This window comes from Thamnophis elegans, chromosome 3, assembly GCF_009769535.1.
Source record: "Thamnophis elegans isolate rThaEle1 chromosome 3, rThaEle1.pri, whole genome shotgun sequence".
NCBI lineage: Eukaryota > Metazoa > Chordata > Lepidosauria > Squamata > Colubridae > Thamnophis > Thamnophis elegans.
Genome location: NC_045543.1, coordinates 126,272,466 through 126,297,859, shown reverse-complemented (window position 1 = coordinate 126,297,859; position 25,394 = coordinate 126,272,466). Strand labels below are relative to the sequence as shown.

The window sequence follows — 25,394 nt, the reverse complement described above, 5'->3', positions numbered from 1 at the left end:
AACTCAAACATGAAATTTTAATAATTTTGAAATGTTGATATTCTTGATGTTGATACTTGAGTCTAAGACAGAAAACTTAGACATACTTAATAATAGCAATATTGTTAGAATATTTAACAATTTAACATTAAGCATTGCTGAATACAGTTCATGGCCTTGTCTACAAAAATGGCTGTAACATTTGTGCATACAGGTCACAGAATGCAGGCACTGCTATATGTTTTAAATTTTTACTATGTCACTTATTACCATGTAAAAAAATGCTAATTTTCCCCATGGAAGTTGCTTCTCACATGGCAAAGGAATAGACCATTATGCTTAAGATAGCTAAATTTATACATATTACATATTTTTCTTTGATGTACAGCAAATTGTGAAGCAGTCTTGCAACATGAAGAAAACCAGCGTGGTGAATCTTGACAAACTTTTAGGGGACTTCTCACATATAGAAATGGTAAATGATCAAGTAGAAAAACAATAATATACTATACCCAAATTCTTATACATTTCCCTAAAAAGTTAGCAACTCACTAAGAGTTGGATAGCGAGATGGGTGGCATATAAATTAAATATATAAATACTTTCTTTCACTATGCCTTTGAAGTCCCTCTTTTTATGGGTCTGATTATGCAGTGGAATAGAACTCTTGATAACTAAACTTGTGAAAAATGTGGCACATGGTAGATGTAGTAAGGTGTTATGTAAGTTCTGATCTCATTTAGGAGATTCAGCTCTTCAAGTCAATTCAGTTTTCAACTGAAAATGCTTTTTAATTTGAAGTAGTGATTTCTCCAGTGTCTGTCATAGACTGAATCTAATTGTTTTCTCTCGACATTATGAGACTATTTTTACACTTATCTTTTTATATAATGAATTAAGTTTCAGGGGGAAGACCCATAGGTCAATAGAATGCATGGGCAATTTACCTTCATAATGAACTCTTGGACTTCATTTTTCCAAAAAATAATCTCTGGAAAAGAGCTAACAAAATCCCTTTTCTGAATCCCAATAATCAGATAACCAATTTTATTAGTGTTTTATTCAGTCAGTATTCAGTTTCAGAATGGATATGAAATCAGCCCCTTTAAATTCACCATTCTTTATGAAGCACATCCAAGATCATTCTTATTTTTTTAAGGATCATGCTTTTAGATTTCTAATGCTTGACCAAATATCAGCAAACGTTCAGCATGTATTTTTTTTTACAAAAAAGATTTTTCTGTCAGAATAATTGAAGAGCTGGGAAGGCTCCTTCAAACAAGAGGTTTCATTTGAAATGCAAATACTTTCCTACAGAAAATATCAGAACTTCACGGAAAAAATCATCTTCTGAATCTTGAGTTGGACAAAACAAATAAATTGCTGACAATAAGCCAGGCAAGGGAAGAAATGGCTAAACGAGGTAAGCATTCATTTCCTTGGCGATGTTTACCACCAGACATACAGTATCTTAGAACCCATGAAATGTGTATGTGGATACTTTTGTGTAATAGAGGTGGTCCAAGAGCAGAGCAGCCCCAATACTCTGGTTAGTGGCAATGAACTTTCTTATTGCACCAGCGCCAAAGGAGCTGGCATTCAACGCATAGGGGTTTTGTAGTGGGAAGAGTACTTCCCTATACATTTTCACTATTTAAAATTGGAAAGCAATTGGATCTTTTGGGGAATGAAGTTCACTGCCACTTTAGAATGGCTCTGGATATTGCTAGCAGGTGAATGAAAAAAGTCACAGTAACTAAGCCTCAAATCTTTAGGCGTGGGTGTGCCCAGCAGCAGCTTCCCGCTACCCCCCTTGAATACTGTCGGCTCCCCCCCCCCCCCCCCGTGGACATGTCATCTCATTCCATCTCCCCGTGATGTCATCCCGTTTGGTTGATGCCACACTCTCTTCTATGCTATACTGCGACAGAACTTTATTCCCTTCGGGAACTCCCCCTTTCCCGGGGATGGCCTTATTTCTGATAACTGAGAGGGAGGAGATAAGGAAGGACTAGAATTCATGATCTCCCAGTTTGTAACCTGATCAACACTATACCAAATTGGCTGTCTATAGCCATACATACTATCTTGCTGTTTCTTCATGCCAGATGTATTGCTGTGATGCAGGTTAATGTTGCTCCATCTGAAAACAGTTCCCTTTGCTCCACCTTGGCCTCTGCAACGCAAGCACCCTGCATACTATCATAATAGATATACCGTGCTAGAAAATTGTTGGGAATTTGCTAATTACTGTAGGACAGTGGAGGTGAACCTATGGCACGAGTGTCAAAGGTATCAAAGGTGACAGGACTGACATTTGGGTGACACACCAGCATTCGCTTGACAGCAAATATTATTAAAAGTACACTACATTTGAAAAATGCACAGTCTTGTGCAATTTTCAGAGGCTGTGGAGATCGCACAAGAATGGAATGTGCTCTTGCATAGCCCTTGGATTCTACAGAAGTCATGTGGTGTTCAAAACCTCTGAAATTTGTAAGACACATGTGGTTTGCAGAGGCTGCAGAAGAGCATTCTTCAAAGCTACCTCAAGAATGAAGGCCTCATGCGACCCAGAACTGCTCAGGTAGGTTTCAGGGGTCTGTTTACAGAAACTAAATTCAGTGAGTTTTACTTACAAACAAAAGTGTGCAGAATTGCAGATTTAAAATAATATATATTTCCAGAGAAATGGATTTTCTAACCAAAAATAGCCTTTTCATTTTATAACATATTATGTAATTTAGTTTGAAAGCTTAACATTAATCAGAATTTTATTTTTAATACATAATCATCTAAACACAGATTATTCCTTTGCAAAATAAGTGTCCATTCAGTGTGTCTAATTTTAGTTCCTTATACATTTGAAGACAGGTTGAGAATTGCATCGTGTGTTAAGCCAACAATTTAACAAATTAAAGTTATTTAAATAAAATTTATTAACCATTAATAATAATACACAATCAGCAATGATAATTAATTGCTAACTTTTTCCTGGTGATCTTTCATCCTACCACTAAGCAGACCCAACTCTGTTTAATCACTAAGCAGGCCCAACACTTTCAGATCAGCCTAGGTTTGAGAGACTTTTTTTAAATTCGTGCATTATAATTTTATAGCAAGCTTCATCTTGGAAGAAGCATTCTCTTCTTTGTTAAAGATAATGCTTTTTAAAGACAATACCTGCTTCTGCAGACTTTCCATTAATGTGTGTATCAGTGGTAGGATTCCATATTTTTTACTACTGGGTCTGTGGGCAGGGCAAGGGAGGGATACTGTAAAATCTCCATTTCCTCTCCACTCCAGGGGAAGATTACTGCAAAATCCCCATTTCCTCACATTCAGCTAGGACTCGGGAGGCAGAGAATAGATGGGGGTGGAGCCAGTCAGAGGTGATATTTACCAGTTTCCGAACTACTCAAAATTTCCCCTACCAGTTCTCCAGAACTGGTCAGAACCTGCTGAATGCCACCTCTGGTGTGTATTGAAAGGAACAGTTATTCATACATGCTTTTTAATTAGTTACTTTACAATTGATGATCTATCTTGAAAAAAGATATAAGTGCCTAGATAAATTAAGTTATATAATGATAACTGGTAAGAATATAAATTGTGCAATGTCATACCTGAATGTTAGGATTCAGTTTTCATTAGAAATATTTAAACTTTTTTCAAATACTGAAATATCGGTAATTATATTCAGGAAGCTGATAATGAATAGATTCTTCTAAGATGTAGCAGCTATTACAATGGTTCTCAACCTGTGGGTCGGGACCCCTTTGGGGGTCGAACGATCCTTTCACAGGGGTCACCTAAGACCATCGGAAAACACATATTTTTCAATAGTCTTAGGAACCAAGACACCAATTTTATGGTTGGGGGGGTCACCACAACATGAGGAACTGTATTAAAGGGTCACAGCATTGGGAAGGTTGAGAACCAATGAGCTATTATTTTACTTGAACTCCACTTTAGCAACAATAAATGCAAGGCAAGCCCAAAGAAGCATTTAAACATGTGATACTTTTTCCTTAATTGAAATTGTTAGGCATTTTTAGATCTCTCCAGAATGGGAAAATATAATGTGGCTTTAAATTCTCCACATTTGTATTCCCTGAACTCTTACGAATCAATATTTCACATTTTAATTTTAAAACTAATGTTATGAGTAAAATTAAGGATACCAGAGGTCCATCTTGTGGCCACTATTTGCAATTGCAGGAGAGTTGGAATATGACAATACAGTTCATTTTTAAGTACAATTGCTGATATTTAAATAAGCAAACTTAAAATAGAAAATAATGATACTTCAGATATCAAATTTGGGTTTTCTTTCATTCTACCCATCTTGGAAGCATGTATGCCTCAGTGCAATAATTTTAAAAAGTTTGTATAATTATCAAAATAACAATAACTTAAAAATAAATATAATAATTTTTCTTTTCTTTTTAAAAGACTGCGCTACATTCCAAAATGTGATTAAAGGTCTTCAACAAACTATAGAGGATCAATATAATTTGAGAGGTAAAGAAGTGCAATGTGATTTCGTAAAATGTTATTTTTCTTGGTTGTGAGGGAGATCCGCAGTGGTAGGTTAAGATTGGTATGCCCCAGTACGGGCAATGTCTGCCGGGAGCATCGGGTAGCATTCCGGTACAGTGCTCTGGACTGCCTGCCCACCCACCCGCACTCCTTACCGGTATTTGAGTTTTTCGGGCTTACACGCACCGTCACGGAGGCATCACAGAGCATAACGAGCAGTAAATACACTTGTGCGCGCTGCACGCATTCATGTGGTGGATGCCCAGCCCCGTTAAACCATACTGGTTGCAATGGTATCCAGAACCCACCATTGGAGATACTGTAAAGATAGTCTTTGACTTAAAACCATTTATTTAATAACAGTTCAAAGTTACAATGACCTTAGAAAAAGCGCTTTACAAACTGTGGTCACCCTTACAACTATCACAGCATCTCCAGAGTCACATGATCACAATCTGTGTGCTTGTTAACCGGCTCATATTTACAAACTGTTGCAGCATCCTATGGTCCCATGATCATAATTTGTGCACTTTTTAACCTGTTTCCAGCAAAAAAAAAAACCTATTGGGGCAGTTTGATTGGTTTAATGGTCTGGTCACAACTGTGGTCATAAGTCAAGGACTACCTGCATAGCCAGAAGAATTTATGCCTGACTCTTGAAGAAAAAAAAGCCATGCACAATTTTTCAGTACAGCACAGGCAAAGTGTTTTTCACGAGAAACATATTTCCTATGTAGACTATCCTTCAGAGAGTTAAGTTGTTTCTTAAATATTTTCAGTTCAATTGTCATTCTCTGATTTGCAACCCCTTTCCTAGATTTCTACTCCATAAAAACAAGTAAAAATATTATTCTTTTATGGCAGTACTAAGCAATTTTGCCAACATATCCGGTTGAGAGAGAATGTGAGAAAAGATTCAGGATTTTTTAAAAGTCCTTTTCTTCTCTTGTTGTCTTATGTAAGAACCCCTTAATTTAGATGGTCCTGCAGTTTTAAATCAGTGACGTTCAAGTCAAGGATCCTTACAATTTTTTTAGAGTTCAGAATAGTTTGGAATTTATTTATCTCTCTTACATTGTAATGTTAGTATCCTTATATAGATGAAAACGAGACGCTCAAAAACACAATCCAGATTTTAGAAGAGAAAATGAAGAGTCGTGAAAAGGTAGGATCACCCTGTTTTCAAAGTTCCTTGTTTCTGATTTCTAGAGAGCCTTTAGGTGATTTTCTGATTTTTATAGTAATCATTACTATCTTCCTTATTGTTCGTTAATGACTTAAATACAAGCATATTAGATTGTTCGATTAAAATTCAATGTTTTATGTGTGGCTCACAATAAAATTTTTAAAAGCTAGCCTTGTCTCCTGGTAATTTTATACTTATTCCTGACAGTTTCCAGGAATTGTAACTGGAGTGGAACAATTATTTGCAAGTGCATGAAAGCAACAATATATTATACTACATTTTAAATTGGTAAAATTTGCATGTTACATTTGATGGCATTTAAGGCAAATATGAATTGCATAAATACAAACATCTTTACAGTTTAGAAAGGAAGACTTGCCTTTACCACTAAATCATAATGTTTGAATGCAAGTCTATGCCCAATTTCCACTTAAAAAGCCTTGGAAAATTATTTTATTAGAACATTGAAGGGGCTGAGTGGATTTATTTCTGGGTGAGCTGCAAGTATTTCTGAAATCACACACATACACACACACATCATGGTTTCATTTGCAGGGACAGAACTCTGCAGAGTTTGTGGACAGTCTGTTTTCCTATTGTCAGGAAGTCTCACCTTACCTCCTGGCATTTAGACTGAGGTTGCAAACTGTTCATAATGGATAAAGAGGAGAAAAGACTTGCTTCTCTACACAACAATTTAGATTTGTTTTTAATACAATCAGACAAATGCATACATTCCTGTTGATTGCACTACACAAAGATTTATCCTAGCTCTTTTGGCTGTAGAACCATGAAGCCTAGTAATTCAGATCAAAGAAAAATAAATTGGCAACACTTGAGTTATTACTTCCTCTTCAGCAGGGAGTCAGTGAATTGCAAAGTGGCACCCTGCTATTTGTCTTTCTTGGGTAATGTTCTCATAGAAGGGAAGGGTTTGCATTTTTTTTTCCTTTTCTGTGGAGTGAGAAGTTTTTTGTTGCTCTGGCTTGGTCTCTCGAAGAGAGTGGAATTTGAAGAAGGCATTGAGCCCTTCTTTCTAGCCAAGTTAAAATGCTATCCAAAGATACTGGCATAAGATTTGCTACAGGCATGATACTGCTAAATAGGCCTGCAGATTTTTACAGACAGCTAGATCCCTATACCAGTGGTGGGATTCAAAACATTTTACTATCGTGTGGCTTGGTGGGCGTGGCTTGGTGGGCGTGGCAGGGGAAGGATACTGTAAAATCTCCATTCCCTCCTCACTCCAGGGGAAGGTTACTGAAAAATCCCCATTACCTACCCATCAGCTGGGACTCTGGAGGCAGAGAATAGATGGGGATGGGACCAGTCAGAGGTGGTATTTACCGGTTCTCTGAACTACTCAAAATGTCCACTACCAGTTCTCCAGAACGGGTCAGAACCTGCTGAATGCCACCTCTGGTGTGTATTGAAAGGAACAATTATTCATACATACCACCTCTGTCCTATACCCTATGTTCAAAAGTAGCCCAAATCACAGCTGAGAAGATGATTGCACTGTGAACCAACAAAGAAAATTAACTCCTTGTCTTCATCCACCCCTTTAGCCACCATCACTCTCTCACACACGCTGCCTGTTCCTGATCACTTTTAGTCAGGTCTTGTTTTGGTTGATTCAGTTTTCAAAAATAGGGATTGTTTTACTGGTAGGTACAGGAGGAGAGCCCAGTTTAAAAGAATTGCATTTTCCATCTGCCCATGGCTCTGGAAAACCATGCTCAGGAACCAGAGGATTCAGGTATGCCCATACCACCTAAAGTGATCAATGGGTGCCAGAATGATCCCAACACTAAAGGAATCCCTGAGGAACCCAATTTAAAGTTTCTGTTTGTTTGTTTGTTTGTTTTTTAAAAAGCAATTTGCAGGGGTACATTGAGTGAAAACTATATTAAGATAAATCAATTGCAAAGACTTAAATGTTTCAATACATTCCTAGGAACACGAAAATATGGTTGATAAACTCATTACAGAAATTAAAAACAAGGAGAAGGAACACAACCACGAACAGAACAAACTTCACAGCGACATGAACAAGCAACGTAAGCATAATAAATAATGTGTACACCGTGTTTGAGAGATACAAAGTGTAAGGCATAGCCTTCATTGAGTGCACTATTAAATTACTTTTCACTAATAAAAGACTGAGAATTACATGTTACAAGTATTGTGAAAATATGTATTCCCAATTGAAAAAGAGAATAAGTGTAAAGCTGTACATGTATGCTCTGCACATCTTTAATAACTTATTTTCCATTCTAGCAAAATTAGACAGTTTCAAATGAGTAACACAATTCATTTGTTCTGCCTTTTCAGATATGAATTATGTCATAAAAAACTTTACATCAGCTAAAAAACAAACTAACTTTGCTTCTGCTTAAAAACAGTAAAGAAAATATTAAAGTGAAAGGAAGGAGGAAGGAAGGATTTCTTCAGGTTTGCAACAAAATGTATTGCTATAATTTACCCCCAATTCAGAGCAAGCTAGTCTCTGAGCAGTAGTTGGTGGTCCTTCATGGATAGCTGGCGAATAGAGCAAGAATTAAGCGGTTTTCTACTATTGCCCCAAAAGCAACTGTAAAAATAGGATCTGATTTTCTGTTTGGCAGGGAGCAAGCTTGCAACAACAGCTGCTTTTGCTTTAGCTAATATAGGGAGCCAGATTGTCGTCTTCCTACTAGTATGTTCTTTCTGGGAAGCAAAGTATACAGTCCCCCCCCCCAATGGCCCTTGGCCCCCTTGGCAGATGGATGAGGACAGAATGTGCTGCCACTTAGTTCTCCAGTTCCCTGACAATTGCTAATTCTGGCGACATATTCTATATGATATGGAGTCATGAAGAAGATATGAAGAATACTGAAGCATTTGGGCTTGTCCCATGCCTTCAGAAGTCTTTTTTTCTGCAGTGTGAATGCACATTGTTTTCAAAATCTATTCTAATCTATTTTGTTACAATAAGAAGTATTCTTGATTGCATTGAAAATGAAGCTTTAGAAATGACACCTAAAACAGAGAAAGATCAAAAGTAAATTTGACTGACCAAGATTACAAGCTGAAGTGTCAGTTTATAGTATGCTGGAAAGGATGGCAAACTTCTCCCTTATTGCATCAATAGGCTGTTCATCACCAGCCTTGTTTAACAAAACAAATTCCCTGTTAAAGGAAGATGAATGGAAGAATCTCCAGTGACCACTGTTGACCATTTTACTCAATATTTTGTCAACTAAGTTACCTAGATTTATCAATTTTGACTTCTCCTGGGCAGAGTCTGATTTTGTGACTATGGCATCATTTAGTTCTGAGTTTTTTGGGGGGGGTTTTAGATTAATTTGGTCTGTTGACTCCAGAGAAGGAGTTTGAAGGAATTATTCATGCTCCTCCTAGCTCCCCTTTTTAAAATTATACTCCATTTGATATAGCCACCTGCAGCACAGCTGCGGATGGCACTTATCCCAAAGTCAGGGTGTTGCTACAATCTGGATGGCCTGAAACTAGCATACCTCTAAGTGACAGGACCTCACCATCATGAAAGTAGGCTTCTATAATGTATTGTAGATGGGGCTGCCTTTGAAGATCACTCAGAACTATAGGTAGGTGAAAAAGCAGTGGTGCACTTGTTGAGTATTGTTAATCACTATTACACTTATTTTGCACTTGTTCCCAATAAGTTTCTGGTTGCAATTCCAAGTGCTAGTTTTCACTTTCAAAATCCTGTATGCCTTACCACCCGTGTACTTGGAGGACCAACTACTATTAATAGATTTTATCTGTCTAAAATGTATGAAATTTTCCCAGAGGAAACAGATAATGTACCCTCATTTTATGAAGTGAAAAGGTTTGAGGCCTAATGTGCACTTTGTTTAGTTATGCTATGCTATGAAACACCTCCTTCTGCAAGCCCCTCTGAAGGCCATTTGGGAATTAACGAAGACTGAAAATTCTGAAATTTCTTATGGTGAACGATTGTTTTTGTTAATTATGTTGACATTAAAATAATAAAGTATATAATTCTATTTGATTAATGCAGTGATTTTGCTTCATTTTTAATTTTGTATGTATTAACAATTGCATTAGTTGAAAGCAACATGGAAGAGCATAAGAAGCTAACGGAGAAGAAAGATCTAGAGATTTTAGAACTAACTAAACAACTGAAAGCTCAAGAAAAGGAAAAGCAGAATGAGATAATCAAGTTACAAATAGAGGTATGCCATCTATGACACCTTGAGAATATGCCATAATAACAAGAGAAACAGTATACTACATTGATAATTTATTATAAATTGTGGATCAAAACCAAAACATTGCATTTTACAAAATTAAAAGAACTACCTGATAAGGAATAATTTTAAGTTAGAAATTGATATGATTTCAGTATGCATCCATATTTCATTTTTCATATTTCATCATTTTCCATTCAGATTCATTTTTGCCAGAGCTCTCACAAATAATATTTTCCCTTGGGATCAGAACATCAGTGAGGATACCTCAGGAATGGTGTCTTTCCAGTCTGTTGAGATTTGTGCTGAGATTTATTTAAGGTTGAGAATGTCAGTTAAATTATTACTGGTTTTTCCCCCCATTATTGCACATAGTTTCTGTATTTGTAAAAAGTATTTTGCATACTTAGAATTATTAGTTCACAATCCCAGAGGTGCTTTTGTCAAGAGGCCACTGACTCTGGTAAAAGAAAGTCCAGTTGCCTCTTGAAAAAAAGCACCTTTGGGACAACCATGACCTGGATGATTGAGAATTTCCATAGATATTAGTTCGGAACCTTCTTTATTAGCATGTGCAGTCCCATGAGTTCCTGCACTATAGATTATTGGGTCTTAGATTGTAAATTAACATGATTCAGGATAAACTAGAAGCTGGCTGGACAAGAGTCAGTGAGATGGCCAAAACAGTGTCTTGCAATGCTGCCTGGGATGTTTTTAAACCAGTGACTTCTGAAGAAGTTGACAGGGTTCTTTATAACTTTAGTTCCTTGACTTCCATACCTGACCCCTGCCCTTTCTGGCTGGCTGAAGCAATGGTGGGGGAGCAGAGATATGGATCCAGACAATTGCCATGAAGGCCTGCTGAGGGAGGAGGGTCATCTACTGTTTGGAATGAAATATAATTGGAATGCAGATGATATCCAATTAATGTTAGTAAATAAGTTTAACATTAAGATGGCAAAAGTATGCTTTTGTTTCATGTTTTGATTCCTTCTCCCCCCCCCACAAAAAAAGGGAGTAAACAAATATTGTGCAGTATTTTATGCTTCATAGCGCTAAAAGAAATGTATTCATGCCTTTAAGAGTTTGTGTTGATACCATAATTGTTGATAGTTTATTAGGATTATAGCCTTAATATCTTTCTCTCTTATAGTTGCATTTTTCCCTCCCCATTTTCTGCAAAGTCGTCAGTTCTGAGCAGTAAACAAATATATGACCTAGTCAATTAAGCTACAGTACCTTTAATCACATGAATAGAATTGAATTTTTTATTGGCCAAGTGTGATTAGAAACACAAGGAATTTGTCTTCGGTGCATGTACTACACTTATACTTTGCTTTCCCCTGGGGAAATTCTATTTCAGCTCTTTAAAATTGATATTACCATGTGATGATAATGAGCCAATTTTACCCATTTTCACTTCATGGCCAAATGGGAGTCTGTTTTCCCTGTGTTAATGTAAATATCCTTAGCCAACAGTTGCTTGTACATTATTAAAACAGTGTTAATTTCAGAGAAGCTTTTCCTCTCATTTACATTTTTATCAATATACTAAATCTTTTTTTTTTAATCAGTTCAATACTAAACTGGAAAGGCTGCAGACCAAAACACTGAAAGTGCAGACTAACCCAACAGGACTCCCTCAAAATATCTATAGAAAGGTAAGTGTTTTATTGTTCTCCAAAATGTAAAGTGTTTTAAGTGTTAAGATGATTTGACTGCATATATTTTGCCGTACTCTGTTTACATATAGTCACATATGTGAGATGGGCAGCTCTATCAATTTACAAGATAAAATAAAATAAAAATTCTGTTTTAATCAGTGTTTTATGCTGGGATGAGGGTGAGGAGGAAACATCCCAGAGCTACTTCAAAAGAAAGAGAAGTTCTATGATAGCATGATATTTTGCATTATTCCCTCTATGCAGATACTCACCAGGAATTCTTTTTCCCATACTTTACTAAACAACCTGGTTGTTTTGACTTGTTTTACCTTAATATTATCAGATCAATCTGATTTGACTTCTTTGACCATAGCTAAGTACTGTTCTATAATCTGTATAGTATAAGGTGACCAGACGTCCCGCTTTTGGCGGGACACCCCCGCTATTTGATACAATTTCCCGCGTCCCGCCCGCTTTTTTAAAAGGCACACTTATTTTGGCACTCGCAGCTCCCGCCCATCAGCTGCTGGGCTGGCTCATCGGTCTGTTCTATGCTACCTACAAATTTAAGCCAGCCCAGCCTGCCGCTCACTGATTTAATTGGCCTGGACTCCAGCCAATCAGTGAGCTGGCCAACCAGCTCACTGATTGGCTGGACTCCTTAGCTGAGGACACCTGCGCGAGTCTCCATTTTATTTTGTCTTTCTTGTTGGGGTTGCAGCTGCGCTTACTGGTGGTGAGTAAAATAAATCATGTTTTGTAAATAATGTACTTATTTTATTCTTATTGTCTTATTTGGTACCGTGGGAATTGGGAGGCGCTGGGCTGGGGGAATCTCCCCCTTTGGCTTTGCGGAGTTCACAGCCAGCCCCTGTGCTGCGCTGGCACGGACGGCAAGTCTGGATGGAACCACGTGGAAGTTCTCTGCGCGACCGGCAGCCGCTTTTTACTCCCGAGTAAAAATTTTACTCGGGAGTAAAATTTACTCCCGAGTAAAAATTTTACTCGGGAGTAAATTTTACTGGTGTGTGTGTGTGTGTGTTTTGAATGGAGACCTCATGGTTTCAATTGCCAAGTTTCGATTGCTGCGAGCGGATGGCAGTAGGATCGCCACCCGGGAGCCGCCAGAAGCCTTCCCTTCCTGCCCAACACGCTTGTTGCTTCGGGAGAGGTTGGAATGTTTGCTCTGTTTCTCGAGGCGGTGAGAAACGGGGGGGGGGGTGAGGAGAAGGAATCTCCGGATGAGGTGAAGACGTGTTTTCTCTTTAAAATTATTTTTTGAATAATTCTGTAAGATTTCTTTTTCTACTTGTATCGGAGTAGTATCGCAGCACTCACAACTTCCGGAGAAAAGTTGTTGCTTTGGTTAATTGTTGTCGCTGTGGGAAGTTTCTTCTTACTTTTAAATTGGATCCAGCATCTGAATACTTTCAAAGAATGCAAAGAATTTCCTTTAACAAGGAGCTGGCTGGCTGTATGTGTGGTGTGTGGTGTGTGTGTGTGTGTGTTTTGAATGGAGACCTCATGAAGACGTGTTTTCTCTTTAAAATTATTTTTTGAATAATTCTGTAAGATTTCTTTTTCTACTTGGAAGTTGAGAGGGCGGGATGTGTGTGTGTGTGTGTGTGTGTGAGATAGAACATGGAACATAGAATATGCATATAATTCATAGTACTCCATGGATTATTTTAATTATGATTCTAAATTAGTGGAATTTGCTGTTCTCCATTTCAATATCTGTAGGTATCAGCTGTACTGTCTTTTTTTAAAATGGCTTTCACTTGAGATTCACATTGTAAACTGGTTTCCTTTAATAAATAAAATCCATTTTCTTGTACATTATTTCTGCTGTCCTGGAACTTTTTCAGTTTCATTTAAATAGGGATGTACTTGTAACAATAGGGTAGAAAACAGTACTGATTTCTGAAGGAAAATTAAATATTGCCATAGCTAAGATTATGCCAGGATATTCTACACAGCAAGACATTCTTTAAAGCTTGCAGTCATTTTATGGGCATTTTAACTTGCTGTGGTATAATTTTAGAATACATCTGAATGTAGGTAGTAAGCAATCTTTTCCCAAACAATGGAAGGGACAGAACTGGCCATCCTGCATTGGAAAACAAAACTTGCTGCTAGAAACAGTTGATATTGGCAATCCACTTGGAACATATCTTATTTGGCAAGTAAACTTTTACTTGTTAAAATTTGTTGCTTAGTTGTTTGATTGATTTCTCCTGGAAACGGTATTATATAAAAGAGGCATTTGCTCTTTTCTTTGCCATTATAAACCTTGTTTTGGGAATGGGAGATTATCATAGCCCTCACTCCTATGATTGAAAAAGAAGTAATTATGAAAATAAAGTATACATACTCAGTACTTCCTTGAAGATGGTCACATGACCTTTTTTTAATTTGCAATATTTGGCACATAGACTTCTTTCCTGGAAAATGTATTCCTCAAATTGAGGTAGTACTCTTTGGGCCCTGCTTCAAGTTTTTCTTCCTCCTTTTCTAAACTGCTGAAACACAGGGTGATTTAATTTTGAAAATATTGTTCAGATACTTGGCACAAATGGTAGTGATGGTATTAATCATAATAGCCATGGACAAAGAGAATATAGTACAAAAAGATGAAATATAGTACAAAAAAGACCACCTCCATAGTTTAATATTCCAATCAAACCACCTCATATCTTTACGTAATAAGGGAAAAGACAGTAACTTGCTTCTTGAAAAGAAAATTATATCAGCTGTTCTCCAAGCTTTGTTAAACACAATTGCAGTTATCATTTGGTTTAAGCCAAGAAGCATGTTGCTTGGAATTATATCAATCCAGAACCAGTGAAATTAAATCAGTGTTAAATTAAAAATGTATTTACGGGTAATTAATTATAGAAAGATACAAATGTTGCAAACTCATCCACTTACATGGATCGCCTCATATCCATTATATCATATATCTTTTGTTATTGTCTTTCCTGTTTTTCAGTGGCATTCCATAAGAAAAAGTTTCTCCACCATGATTTGTGACATCTATACCATACTATATTCCACATCCATGTATTAATTTAAGGAGGAGGGGATTGATATGCTAACAAACACATATTGTCTCCACATGGTTTCACATCTTATTTATAGATTGATGTGTTTATTGTAGTTTTGAAAGAGTGTGTATTTTTTACTCAATCAGAACCTGCTGGACAAAGGATCAAAATGTATTGCTATTACCTAATTTTTGGGTATGATTCAGCAGTTAGAATAGTTTGCAAAGGTACAAGAAGTTCTGTATGTCATCCTCACACATGCAAGTTACACAGCAGTCATTCACTTAAGAACTGTGGCAAGAAAGGTGGTATAGTGACCAAAGTTACAATGGCATTGAAAAAAGTGACTGATGACCATTTTTCACACTTAGCGACCGTTGCGACCATTTTTCACACTTAGCGACCGTTGCAGCATCCTCATGGTCACGTGATCAAAATTTTGTTTGGCAACAGATTCGTATTTATGCTGGTTTCAGTGTCCTGGGGTGACCTTTTGACAAAAAAATTTTTTTTTAATCAAGCGCCCCCCCCCCCCCCCCCCCCCCCCCCGGTCAAGGGCGTCCCTCTTTTCCAATCTGAAAATCTGGTCACCTTAGTATAGTATGCTGTATTGTCTGTTCTAATCCTTAAATATTTTAGAATATTTTTTAGAATAATTTAGAATAAATATTTTAGAATAATTATGATTTTCTTGTTTTATTTGTTGATCTATGGGAGAATAAATAATTCTGATTCCTAGAAACTAAGTCATGGAACACATCAATATCTCAATTTGTGTACGTTTATACATTTCTGGAAATATGGATACACATACACACTTTTTCATGTATAGTTATAAGAGGGTATAATTTTGTTATTGTTTGTTTTTGTAGAAGCTCCAGCATCTTCAAGAAGAAAAGAATAAAGAAATTGAATTTCTTCGAAATACTATCAAAGACTTAGAAGAAAAGCTCGACAAACGTAAAGATTGCTATTTTAAACAGCGGCAATTTTGAGAGTAACATGAGACCACAAATTTTACTTAGGAAACAGAACTGAATGGGAGACACACATTGAATTCAAAGATGTTTTCATTTATTAAAACATAGTTTGTCCACCTGCAAGATCTCCAGTTATGTATATTGAACTACTTTCCCACTTGTAAGCATTCACCATAAAATAATTCAGGTTTTATAGGGGTATGGTTTCCCTACCAAACCATCATGAACTATGGCAAATACAATATAAAGAGTTTCCCTCTGTTCAACATTTTCTTTCCTCTCTAGAACTTGCAAAAATTCAGTTAATTTCAGAAATTTCAGAAACAACAAGACTATTTTGCTACATAAAGATAGACAGTATATAAACATGCTTGATCACTTACAAAAGATTGTCTAAATCACTGGTTAGCAGAAATGATGGTTAAGTGCAAGTCTCAAATTTTATTACCAGGTACTTATCCTTCAATGAAATTACTATTTGTTTCATCCCATCACTCTCACTTCATGTTTTTAAAGACTGTTATCCCAAATTTCAAACGAACTATAAGTGTGAACAGTTTCAGAAATTGATTTTCATAGGTCTTGTTATAGGACTCACATTTTATAACATAAAATCTGATGTTAGAGTAATGAATTCTGTAGACTTCTTGGTGGAAATATTGGGTTGGAATAGTACGCACAGAATTCTATACAATTATCTTAAATGACTAGAGTTTCTGAGAAAAACATTTTCATTTATTCACTTGGTCTTAACCCATAATTGTAAAACATAGCTAGCAAACCTTTTCTTACCCTCTCCTGTTCTTATTTGCTCCGTATCCAACAGAAGCCCCTAGGTCATAGTTTATGCTCCTGTTTTCATGAATGCAAACAGAATGATAGGGGAGGAAACCAAAAAGAAAAGCTAACGAACACCACAGAAACTTGGAACTGGAACTGAGAAACAACTGCATACCATTATGGGAAAGTTTTGTTCTTACTGTTTAAGGCAAAGTCGGATGACAAGGACTGTATTCTCTATCAGTGAAACCACAGCACATGATTACACCTGAACAAATACAGCGGAAATCCAAGAACTCTTGCTTAACTGGCAGGTGTAAAGGTTGCTTTTCTTTCTTCCCCAATAATTTACATAGTGGTATGTGTGCCAGGAAGATTACTGCTGGAATGCATTCCTCTGCTTTAATGCCATTGGGGGCACCTACAGCAAGGATTTCCAAACACTTTGGCAGAGATAGTAGGACCAATTTCAAATTATTGTGCAATGCATTCCAAAGTCTGCAATCTTCCATAGGTGTTTAGACTGTTCCTCAGGCTCAGTTGTCCAGTCCTGCTCATTGTCAGGTTTCACCCCTTCTTGCTGCTGGTAACAGTCAAACAGTAGTTGGCAGACGTCACTGTCAAGACTCAGCCACATTATCTGCCAACAGCTGCCCTTGTCACCTTCAGGAAGATGGGAGCATTCCACTACAATGTCAGGAAGTGGTGCTTTGCTGATCTTCAAACAACAAGTGCCGTCAGTGTCAGCATCAGCTAGTGGTGATGGGATCAATTAAGCTGAAACTGGCATATGGGAGCTGCCAGGTTCAGCTTAATTGGCGCTTGCAGATGCCACCCCCCTTTCGTCAGAGCCTGCCGCTATGCAAGTCTAGAGCTGCTGATAGAAGGTCAGCTTCTGCAGGATCCTGGCCCAAGACTCTCCTGTTATGCTGATTGTTTACTTCTGGCCGATCCCCTTTGGGATGACGTCCATGATGATGATGATGGTGATGGTGGTGGTGGTGGTGGGGATGACGGTGGGGATGCTCAGTGGGACGCAACTGTGAGGGAGAAGTTGCCTCAATTTGCTTTTCTTCTAGATTCTCTGAGATTCTTTTACATATTTCTTCAATTTCAGTCTGAAAAAGTTCAGACAACATAGTCAGAATTTCAGTAGTTCTCATACAGCATGTCAACACAAAATGCAAGCAGAGATCAGATTAAAAGCAGTTTAAAGAAAATAAATGTAACTAAGCCTAGGATTTCTGCTTAAAATCACAATCAATGTGTTCAGCTTCTCTCAGGACTATTCTTGTCCAAGTCATTTCTAAAACGCCTTATGCTTAGATCAGCATGAGACTCTTACATTAGAAAATATCCAGATTTATAATTATCTGACCATGCAAAAGCTGTGAGAGTCCTAGTTCCATTTGATGTTGGTTTATTTATTATTTATTTCAACACTCTGCTTCCCTCTCAAGGAATTAAAAACAATGTATAAAATACTACTTATTTACAAAGATCTGAATCTTATAGATGAACAGCACAGAGTTTAATGGCAAATTGGTTGTGGAGTGGCAATTCAATCATTTTGAAGTTGAGGAAATGCTCAACAGGTCTGCATTTATGGGAATATTTTTTTTTCTAAATTAAGCATCTGGAGAGTAAATGCCTAGAAGATGAAGCATGCCAGAGGTAGAATGATATCTGTACAGATATACCTTATCTGGCTTTATACCTTATACCCTATACCCAGGATGGCGAACTTATGCCACGCATGCCACAGGTGGCACACGGAGCCATTTGTCAGGGCACGCAATGCGACTGACTTCAGCCTTCTTTTGAGGCCATTTTTCATCCTCCCCAGGCTCCAGAGGCTTTATAGGAGCCTGGGGAGGGCGAAAACAGCCCTCCCCCCCCCTGGAGGCCGCCCGGAGGATTCAGGAGCTTCCCTGAAACGGACTTCCAGTTTGCTTGTAGGGCTGTTTTTAGTCCTCCAGAGTATTCAGGGAAGCCTCCTGAAGGCTCCAGAGGACTAAAAACGACTCTATGGACAAACCAGAAGTGACTTCCAGTTTCTCGTACAGTCATTTTTTGCCCTCCAGAGCCTTCAGAGAAGCCTGCGGAAGGCCCCAGAGGGCTAAAACCGGCCCTCCGAGCAAACCGGAAGCCTGTTCCCGAACTTTCGGTTTGTCCATAGGGTCAGTTTTTTGCATTCTGGAAGCTTCAGGGAAGCTCCTGAAGCCTCCGGGTGGGGGGAGGTTGTTTTCACCCTCCCCAGGCTCCTATAAAGCCTCGAGTCTGGGAGGGTAAAAAAAAGCATGCAAAAAATGGGGGGTCACGCTGGTTATGCGTGCATGCGTGCTGGGGTTGCACACTTCATTATGGGTGTGGCACGCCTGCTCACGACCCCACTGCACTCCCCCCGCTTTTGGCACATGAGCCAAAAAAGGTTCGCCATCACTGCCTTATACTAACTGAATTTGAGCTTAGCATGTTATGTGAACTCATGGAATCATAGGGTTGTAAGGGATCTTGGAGGTTTTCTAGTCCAATTCTCTGCCCAAGGCAGGAGTCTTCATATCTCAGATAAATTGTTGCTCATGCTTTTCTTGAAAACTTCCAGAAATAAAGCACAAGAGGTGGATTGCAGGTGGTACGCACCGGTAAGGGGTGTACAGGAGCCTGCCTGTAGCACCGGATACCGTTCCAGTATGGTGCTCCAGACGGCCCACCCACCCGAGCTCCTTACCGGTCTTTTAAGTCTTTGGCACTTCCACATACACGCACGGCGTATACAGCGCCTATGCGATGCTCTGCTGAGCAGCTGGAGCGTCACGGAGGCTCGCGGAGGTGCTAAGACACAAGCACGTGCTATGTGCCCTGCGCACATGTGCGCACGCTGCACGCATCCATGTGGACGACGCCGGGACCGTTCCAAGCATACTGGTTGGAACGGGATCCGGAACCCACCACTGTGGAGCACCCTTAACTCCAGAAGGCAAACTGTTCCATTATTTAATAATTCTGACCATCAGGAAATTCCTCCTTATTTTCAGGTAGGATGTCCCTCTGATGAACTTCTATCCATTGCTTCTTGTCCTACCTCAAGATTACTATCAGGAATAAATTGACACCCTCTTTCCTGTGACAGCCCTTCAAGTATTGGAAGACTGCTATCCTGTCTCCCCTCAGTCTTCTTCGTTGACTTAACCACTTAATAAATCAGAATGAAGGATACCATTGGTTATACCTCTTTCTCTATTTTTCCTTGAAGAAAGCTAGCAATCGGTTTTGTTTTGGAATAAAAACATTTGAAAAAGTTTGTTAATTATTTGCTAAGAAGTTATACAATTCTTAGAAATGACCAAATGGTCAGTGGTCATTTTTAAGTTTTCATTTAATCCGTTTTTCTTTTTCGTGGATACTTCTAGTGAAAGGGAAAAAGGAATACATACTGTGTATGAGCAATTTCCACAAGTGTCCTCACAATAGGCAATCTGAATAGCTTTCTCTACATATTGAAAACTCAGGAAAGTATAAGGTAAGCCAAGGTGATGAACAAGGCGACCACACCTAGGAAGAAAGCAAGCCACTTCTTAATATCAATGCATCACCATATTTAAGAAGAAGAGTTTTAAAAACAACTTAAGTTTCTTATCTTCTGCCGTGATTGCCAAAATCTGTTGTAGAAAAGTTGAGGATTAGGGTCATACTAGCACTGCTGTAATAGCATCATTACAGTAATCCTAATCCTTTCTCTTCTGCTGTCTGTTTTGAATGAACAGGAGTTATTTTGTCTCCTTCTGAACTTTCCTACCTTTCTGAAAGCAGAAGAGTGATAAGTTAAGAGGGGCCTGATAAAACCCATTAACAAGAAGGGCCCATATCGGGTGGGCTTCAAAAATTTTAGCAAGGGGTTCTCTGCCCGGTTGCTGGGTGGGTGTGACCATGATGGGAGTGGCATCATGGCCAGAGGGGGGCAGTTTGCCCTCCCCGGGTTCCAGAGGCTTTCCTCGAGCCTCTGCGAGGGAGAAAATGACCTCCCCATGCTCCTTAGGCCCTGTGGAGCCTGGAAACAGGCCTGTTTCTGGCCTTCCCGAACTTCCAGTAGGCCCGTTTTTCACCCTCCCCAAGCCTCCGTGCGTGCCCTGCACTTACCTGCATCCAAAACGGGCCACATGGGGACTCGAGAGGGGCAGGATGGGGTGGGCGGGGTGGGCGGGGCCAGCCAGGAGTGGGATTTGAGGATTTTCCGAACTGCACAGAATCTTAGTAGAGGTTCCTGCGAACCCCCAGCAGCCCACCCTTGGCTCATTTGAAAGAACACATCTCTCTGCAAAAGTCCCGTTAGTTGGAAAAGCAGCAAAACCAGAGGAAGGAAATTGTAAAGTGAGAACTTGTATGCAAGGGCCACGAATACTTGTAAGGAAGTTCACTTATTTAAGTAGTGTAAACTGATCCAGATAAACCACTTTGGGACAAAATAAACTATTTGTAGGTTTGGGGGTTTTGTGCCTTCGAGTCATTGTTGACTCTGGAAACCGGACAAGTCCTTGCAGTTTTTTTTGGCAAGTTTTTAGAAGGGGTTTGCCATTGCTTCCTACCTAAGGTTAAGAGAAAGTGACTGGCTCAAGGCCACCTGAATTATTAATGCAAAAGGCAGGATTAGAACACATGATCTTCCAGTTCTTAGCCTGATGCTTTACTCACCAAACCAAACACATACGATGTAGCCAATCACACTGACATCTTCTGTGAACCTACCCAACCCACAGAGCCAAATGAATGGAGAAAACCACTTTTATGTACTCTGAATGTATTGTGCAGATAGACGCACAGAGCTTCTTAGGCAAAACTCTAGGGCGCCATCTGGTCCAAATAAGCCTCGGGTGCTTTCAAAATATGAAGTACCTAAGAAGTTCTAATCCATTTGATTTGTTTGATAAACAGACCTGTCGTAAATCAGGAAATCATCTTTTCTGCCTCTTAAAGTTGTCCAGACATCAGGTTGCATTGCATTCTGCTGGTATACAGGAATGTCTTCTGAAACCCTTTCTCTTAGAAGTTGGTACTTCAGCTGGGAATGGTTTCCTTGGTGATTGACCACAATGAAAGAGATATTGACCAGTCCACTATTTGCCAGCCTCAGTTGCAGGTCTTCAAGTCTAATAAGTAAATAACATTTTATGCCTTCATTTTCTTCCCTTTAGAAAAGCAGAATTTGTTTATTTGTTATCTACAATTATCTAAGTTGATACTATAGAATTAGGAGTCCTACTATACAATCAAACAGTTCACATTTGAAAAGTCACAGCCGCTTTAATACACCTGGACCAAAAAGAAAACAAACTAATCTGTTAGCCTGGGAACAATTCCTAAAAAACAGGTCATATGCAATAGGGTGGGCAGTCACTAATTTTTCAGAAAAACCACTTTGAGATTAAATTCAAAAATGAAGAGACAATATTACTGAAGAAGGCAATAGCAACAGCCATAGCACTTAAGACTTATAGACTGCTTCACAGTGTTTCCCAGCCCTCTCTTAAGCAGTTTACAGAGTAAACATATTGCCCCCAAACAATCTGGCCCTTCATTTTACCAACCTCAGAAGGATGGAAGGCTGAGTCAACCTTGAGTCTGGTGAGATTTGAACTGCCAAATTGCAGGCAGCCATCAGCAGAATTAGCCTGCAATGCTGCATTCTAACCACTATGCCACCAAGGTGTTTTGTTCTTACAAATTGTCACCTGGGGTTGTTTAACAAAGCCAGAATGCCAGTTTCAGTCCAAACGCAACTGTAAAGCAGTAATTTTGGCAAGCAAACAAAAGCTATTAAGAGCCGAGGTGGCGCAGTGGTTAGAATGCAGTACTGCAGGCTACTCCAGCTGACTGCCAGCTGCAGTTCAGCAGTTCAAATCTCACTGGCTCAAGGTTGACTCAGCCTTCCATCCTTCCGAGGTCAGTAAAATAAGGACCCAGATTGTTGGGGACAATAGGCTGACTCTGTCAACCGCTTAGAGGGGGCTGTAAAGCACTATGAAGCGATATATATAAGTCTAAGTGCCATTGCTATTGTGCCAGAATTTTTTTTTCACTCCCCACCCAAAGCTGAATAAAAACTCCCTTTAAGAAACAAATCCCAACAGGATATACCTTCATGGGCACTTGCCTAGTTGGGTGGACCTTACCTGGAAGCCTGCAAAAGGCACAGGTATCAGCTAGCTTGGAGTAGAGCCACCACAGTCACTGACCCTCTTGAGGTCATCATGGGATTTTCTTCCCCGATGCTCCATTCTGGGGGTTCTTTACAACGACCCGGATGCTCTGATCCTCCTCCTGGGAGGAGACAGAGGACCAAGGCTAGTCCTAGCCCAGCCCACATGGCTGGATGTGGCCTGCAAAGAGAAAAAAAAATAAGGAAGAAAACTAAAGACTACAGGTAGTTCTCGACTTACAACAGTTCATTTAGTGACTGTTTAAAGTTACGACACTGAAAAAATGTGACAAACCCATGATTATGTGAACAAAGTCCAAATGCTTTCGCAACTGGTTCATACTTATGACCATTGCTATGTCCCAAGGTCATGTGATTTGCAAGTTTTTGACAAGCAAAGTCAATGGGGATGCCAGATTCACTTAACAGCTAGGTTACTAACTTATCAACTGCAATGATTCACTTAACAACTGTGGGGGGAAAATCGTAAAAAGGAGCAAAACTCACTTAACAAATGTCTCACTTAACAATAGAAATTTTGGGCTCAATTGTCGTCATAGGTTGAGGACTATCTGTATCACACCATCTGTCCTGTGCCCTGACTCTTTCAGAATAGCAGCACCAACAGATTTTGAAAACATGGGAACATCTCTTCCCTAAAATTGTTTTGTACAAACTAAAGTTACACGACATGAACTATTAATTTGCCACACCAATTTGGTATAGTGATTAAAATGCTGGTCTAGAAACCAGGAGACTTGTGCGTCGTAATCCCATCTGAGGCATGAAAGCCAGCTCAACTGATCCCTACCTCAACAGGGTTGTTGTGGGGAAAAACAGGAGGAGGAAGGAGTATTATATATGTTTGCTGCCTTGAGTTACTTATAAAGTAATAAAGGCAGGATAAAATATCTAATCAATCAAAGTGTTCAAGCATTTCCTATTTTAAAATATTTTTTCTACTTCACTATGTCCACCATTGGAACAAGAATATGTTTGAAACCCATGAAAAGTATTTTTTTCTTCTTCAATCTATTCATACATAAATAGTAAAATTTTCACATTTCTTGGTTATTAGGCTCATGGAAAGTGACATGTGGTTGGGGACAGATGAAACCTGAAAACATATGAGAAACACAAAGCTTTTCTGCCATGAAAATAAGATCTTTGAATCTGTTTACTCAGAAATCACTGCAGAGTTGCACTTTATATTGCAGAATGTAATGTAAAGAATGCAATGGGTTCGATTATTCTAAAAACTCTGATCTTCTCCTACGAAGCTACCCACAAATCAGAAGGTGTCTAATAGATTAGCCTAACAACTTTTGTCTGAAAAGGTGCTGTAAGACTAACTCCTAATTTGGGACTCCCATAGACTTAACATGGTTCACATTGTACTATGGGTGATAATGCAATCCTGCTCACCTACACAATATTTCATGCATTGCCATTCTTGGTTTCCTTTTTATTCGTTGGGCAATTCTAAGCTGAACATAACTTCATGAAAAGTTGTATTCGCATACAGTACAGAGCAAATATTCTCTCACAGGTCGCACATGTAAGCTGGGAGTAGACATCCCACGGAAGAGGAGCACGGCAGTATTACAGAAGCGTGTCATCGGAGCTTGTACAGGGCACAATCGGAATCGTACTTCATGCAAAAAGCAAAAGAAAAAAAGGCTGCAGTCCTTTCCATACATGAAGGAGGGAGCCAGCCACGCAGAGTTCCGCGGGTTTTACTACTGAATGAAATTAAGAGGAGCAGCCTCGCGCATCCCAAAGCACTAACTTTGGGATTACGCGCAACCTCGCTAGAGAATTATTATTTTTGATGACTTGGATACTTAACTATGTTTCAAACGAGCCCGCTCCGCTCCGTCGCCCAAAAATACTCCCCGCTTTAATCGCTTGAACCAGGGGTGTCCAAACTTGGGAACTTTTAAGACTTGTAGACTTCAACTCTCAGAATTCCCCAGCCAAATTCTGGGAGTTGAAGTCCACAAGTCTTAAAAGTTCCCAAGTTTGGACACCCCTGGCTTGAACCAACTAAGCTTCCTGGAGCTACGTCGGTACACAGGCGCGCGTTTTTCCGGAGACGCGCTCGACCCAAACCGTATTTTTACACGCGCGCGTGGATCTCAGCGTCTTGAAGAAGAGGGAAATAGGGTGGTTGTTTTTTTTAATGCATTCAAAGTCCCCTTTCCCGCCCCCCCCCATTTCCCGGCTCGTAATTGACCTTCAAAGTCCCCCTTCTGCCACTTCCACGGAACATTTCCAGAGGCGCGCAAGAAAACTCACCGCGCAGCTCGGGAGGATCTTCCCCCGCTAGCCAGCCGCTTGCTCGCTCGCCCGCCCAGCTCGCTGGCATTTATACCCCCTCGAGTTGTTTTGCCTCCGAGTTTGGATACGGTCCAAAGTTCGGCAACTCTCGTGACGTCTCCAAAAAACTCAAAGTCTGGGACGAGTCAAGGGCGAGGACAGCGGGAGGAGGACCGACTCCCCAAAAGCAAAGGTGTATATGGAGATGCTCAGCCATCCAGGGCAGGGTTGTCCCAAAGGTGCTTTTTTTTCCCCCGAAGGGGCAACTGGACCCTTTATTTTTGCCTTGAAGACGTTTCGCTTCTCATCCAAAAAGCTTCGGAGCTGAGGAAGCTTCTTGGATGAGAAGCGAAACGCCTTCAAGGCGGGGGTGGGTGGAGCAGAAAGCTCAGTTGCCTCTTGAAAAAGCACCTTTGGGTTCCCCAAAGCGAAGCGTCTTCGCCGTTGGGCGCAAAGGTCCCAAGTC

The 25,394-nt window shown here is 39.5% G+C and overlaps 2 protein-coding genes across 3 annotated transcripts; one reads left to right on the top strand and one right to left on the bottom strand.

The window, feature by feature from the left end:
- Window positions 1-391: 391 nt before the first annotated feature.
- On the top strand, window positions 392-15,989 carry CCDC152 (coiled-coil domain containing 152). Its single transcript, XM_032213893.1, has 8 exons — window positions 392-454; window positions 2,557-2,566; window positions 4,435-4,503; window positions 5,622-5,686; window positions 7,665-7,767; window positions 9,800-9,927; window positions 11,517-11,603; window positions 15,526-15,989. Exons 1-8 carry the CDS (start codon window positions 392-394, stop codon window positions 15,646-15,648), a joined length of 648 nt encoding a protein of 215 aa, XP_032069784.1. The 3' UTR covers window positions 15,649-15,989.
- On the bottom strand, window positions 15,711-25,016 carry SELENOP (selenoprotein P). 2 transcript variants are annotated; one of them, XM_032214174.1, is made up of 6 exons: window positions 24,908-24,993; window positions 24,035-24,260; window positions 22,584-22,790; window positions 21,348-21,560; window positions 19,851-19,968; window positions 15,711-17,531 (listed from the first exon to the last, which is right to left on the bottom strand). In XM_032214174.1, the coding sequence occupies exons 2-6, from the start codon at window positions 24,058-24,060 to the stop codon at window positions 17,259-17,261; spliced, it is 837 nt and encodes a 278-aa protein (XP_032070065.1). In that variant the 5' UTR covers window positions 24,061-24,260; window positions 24,908-24,993; the 3' UTR covers window positions 15,711-17,258. The 2 variants fall into 2 exon arrangements, with proteins under 2 accessions (XP_032070065.1, XP_032070066.1); XM_032214175.1 differs by lacking the exon at window positions 24,035-24,260 and having other exon boundaries at window positions 24,908-25,016.
- Window positions 25,017-25,394: the final 378 nt, after the last annotated feature.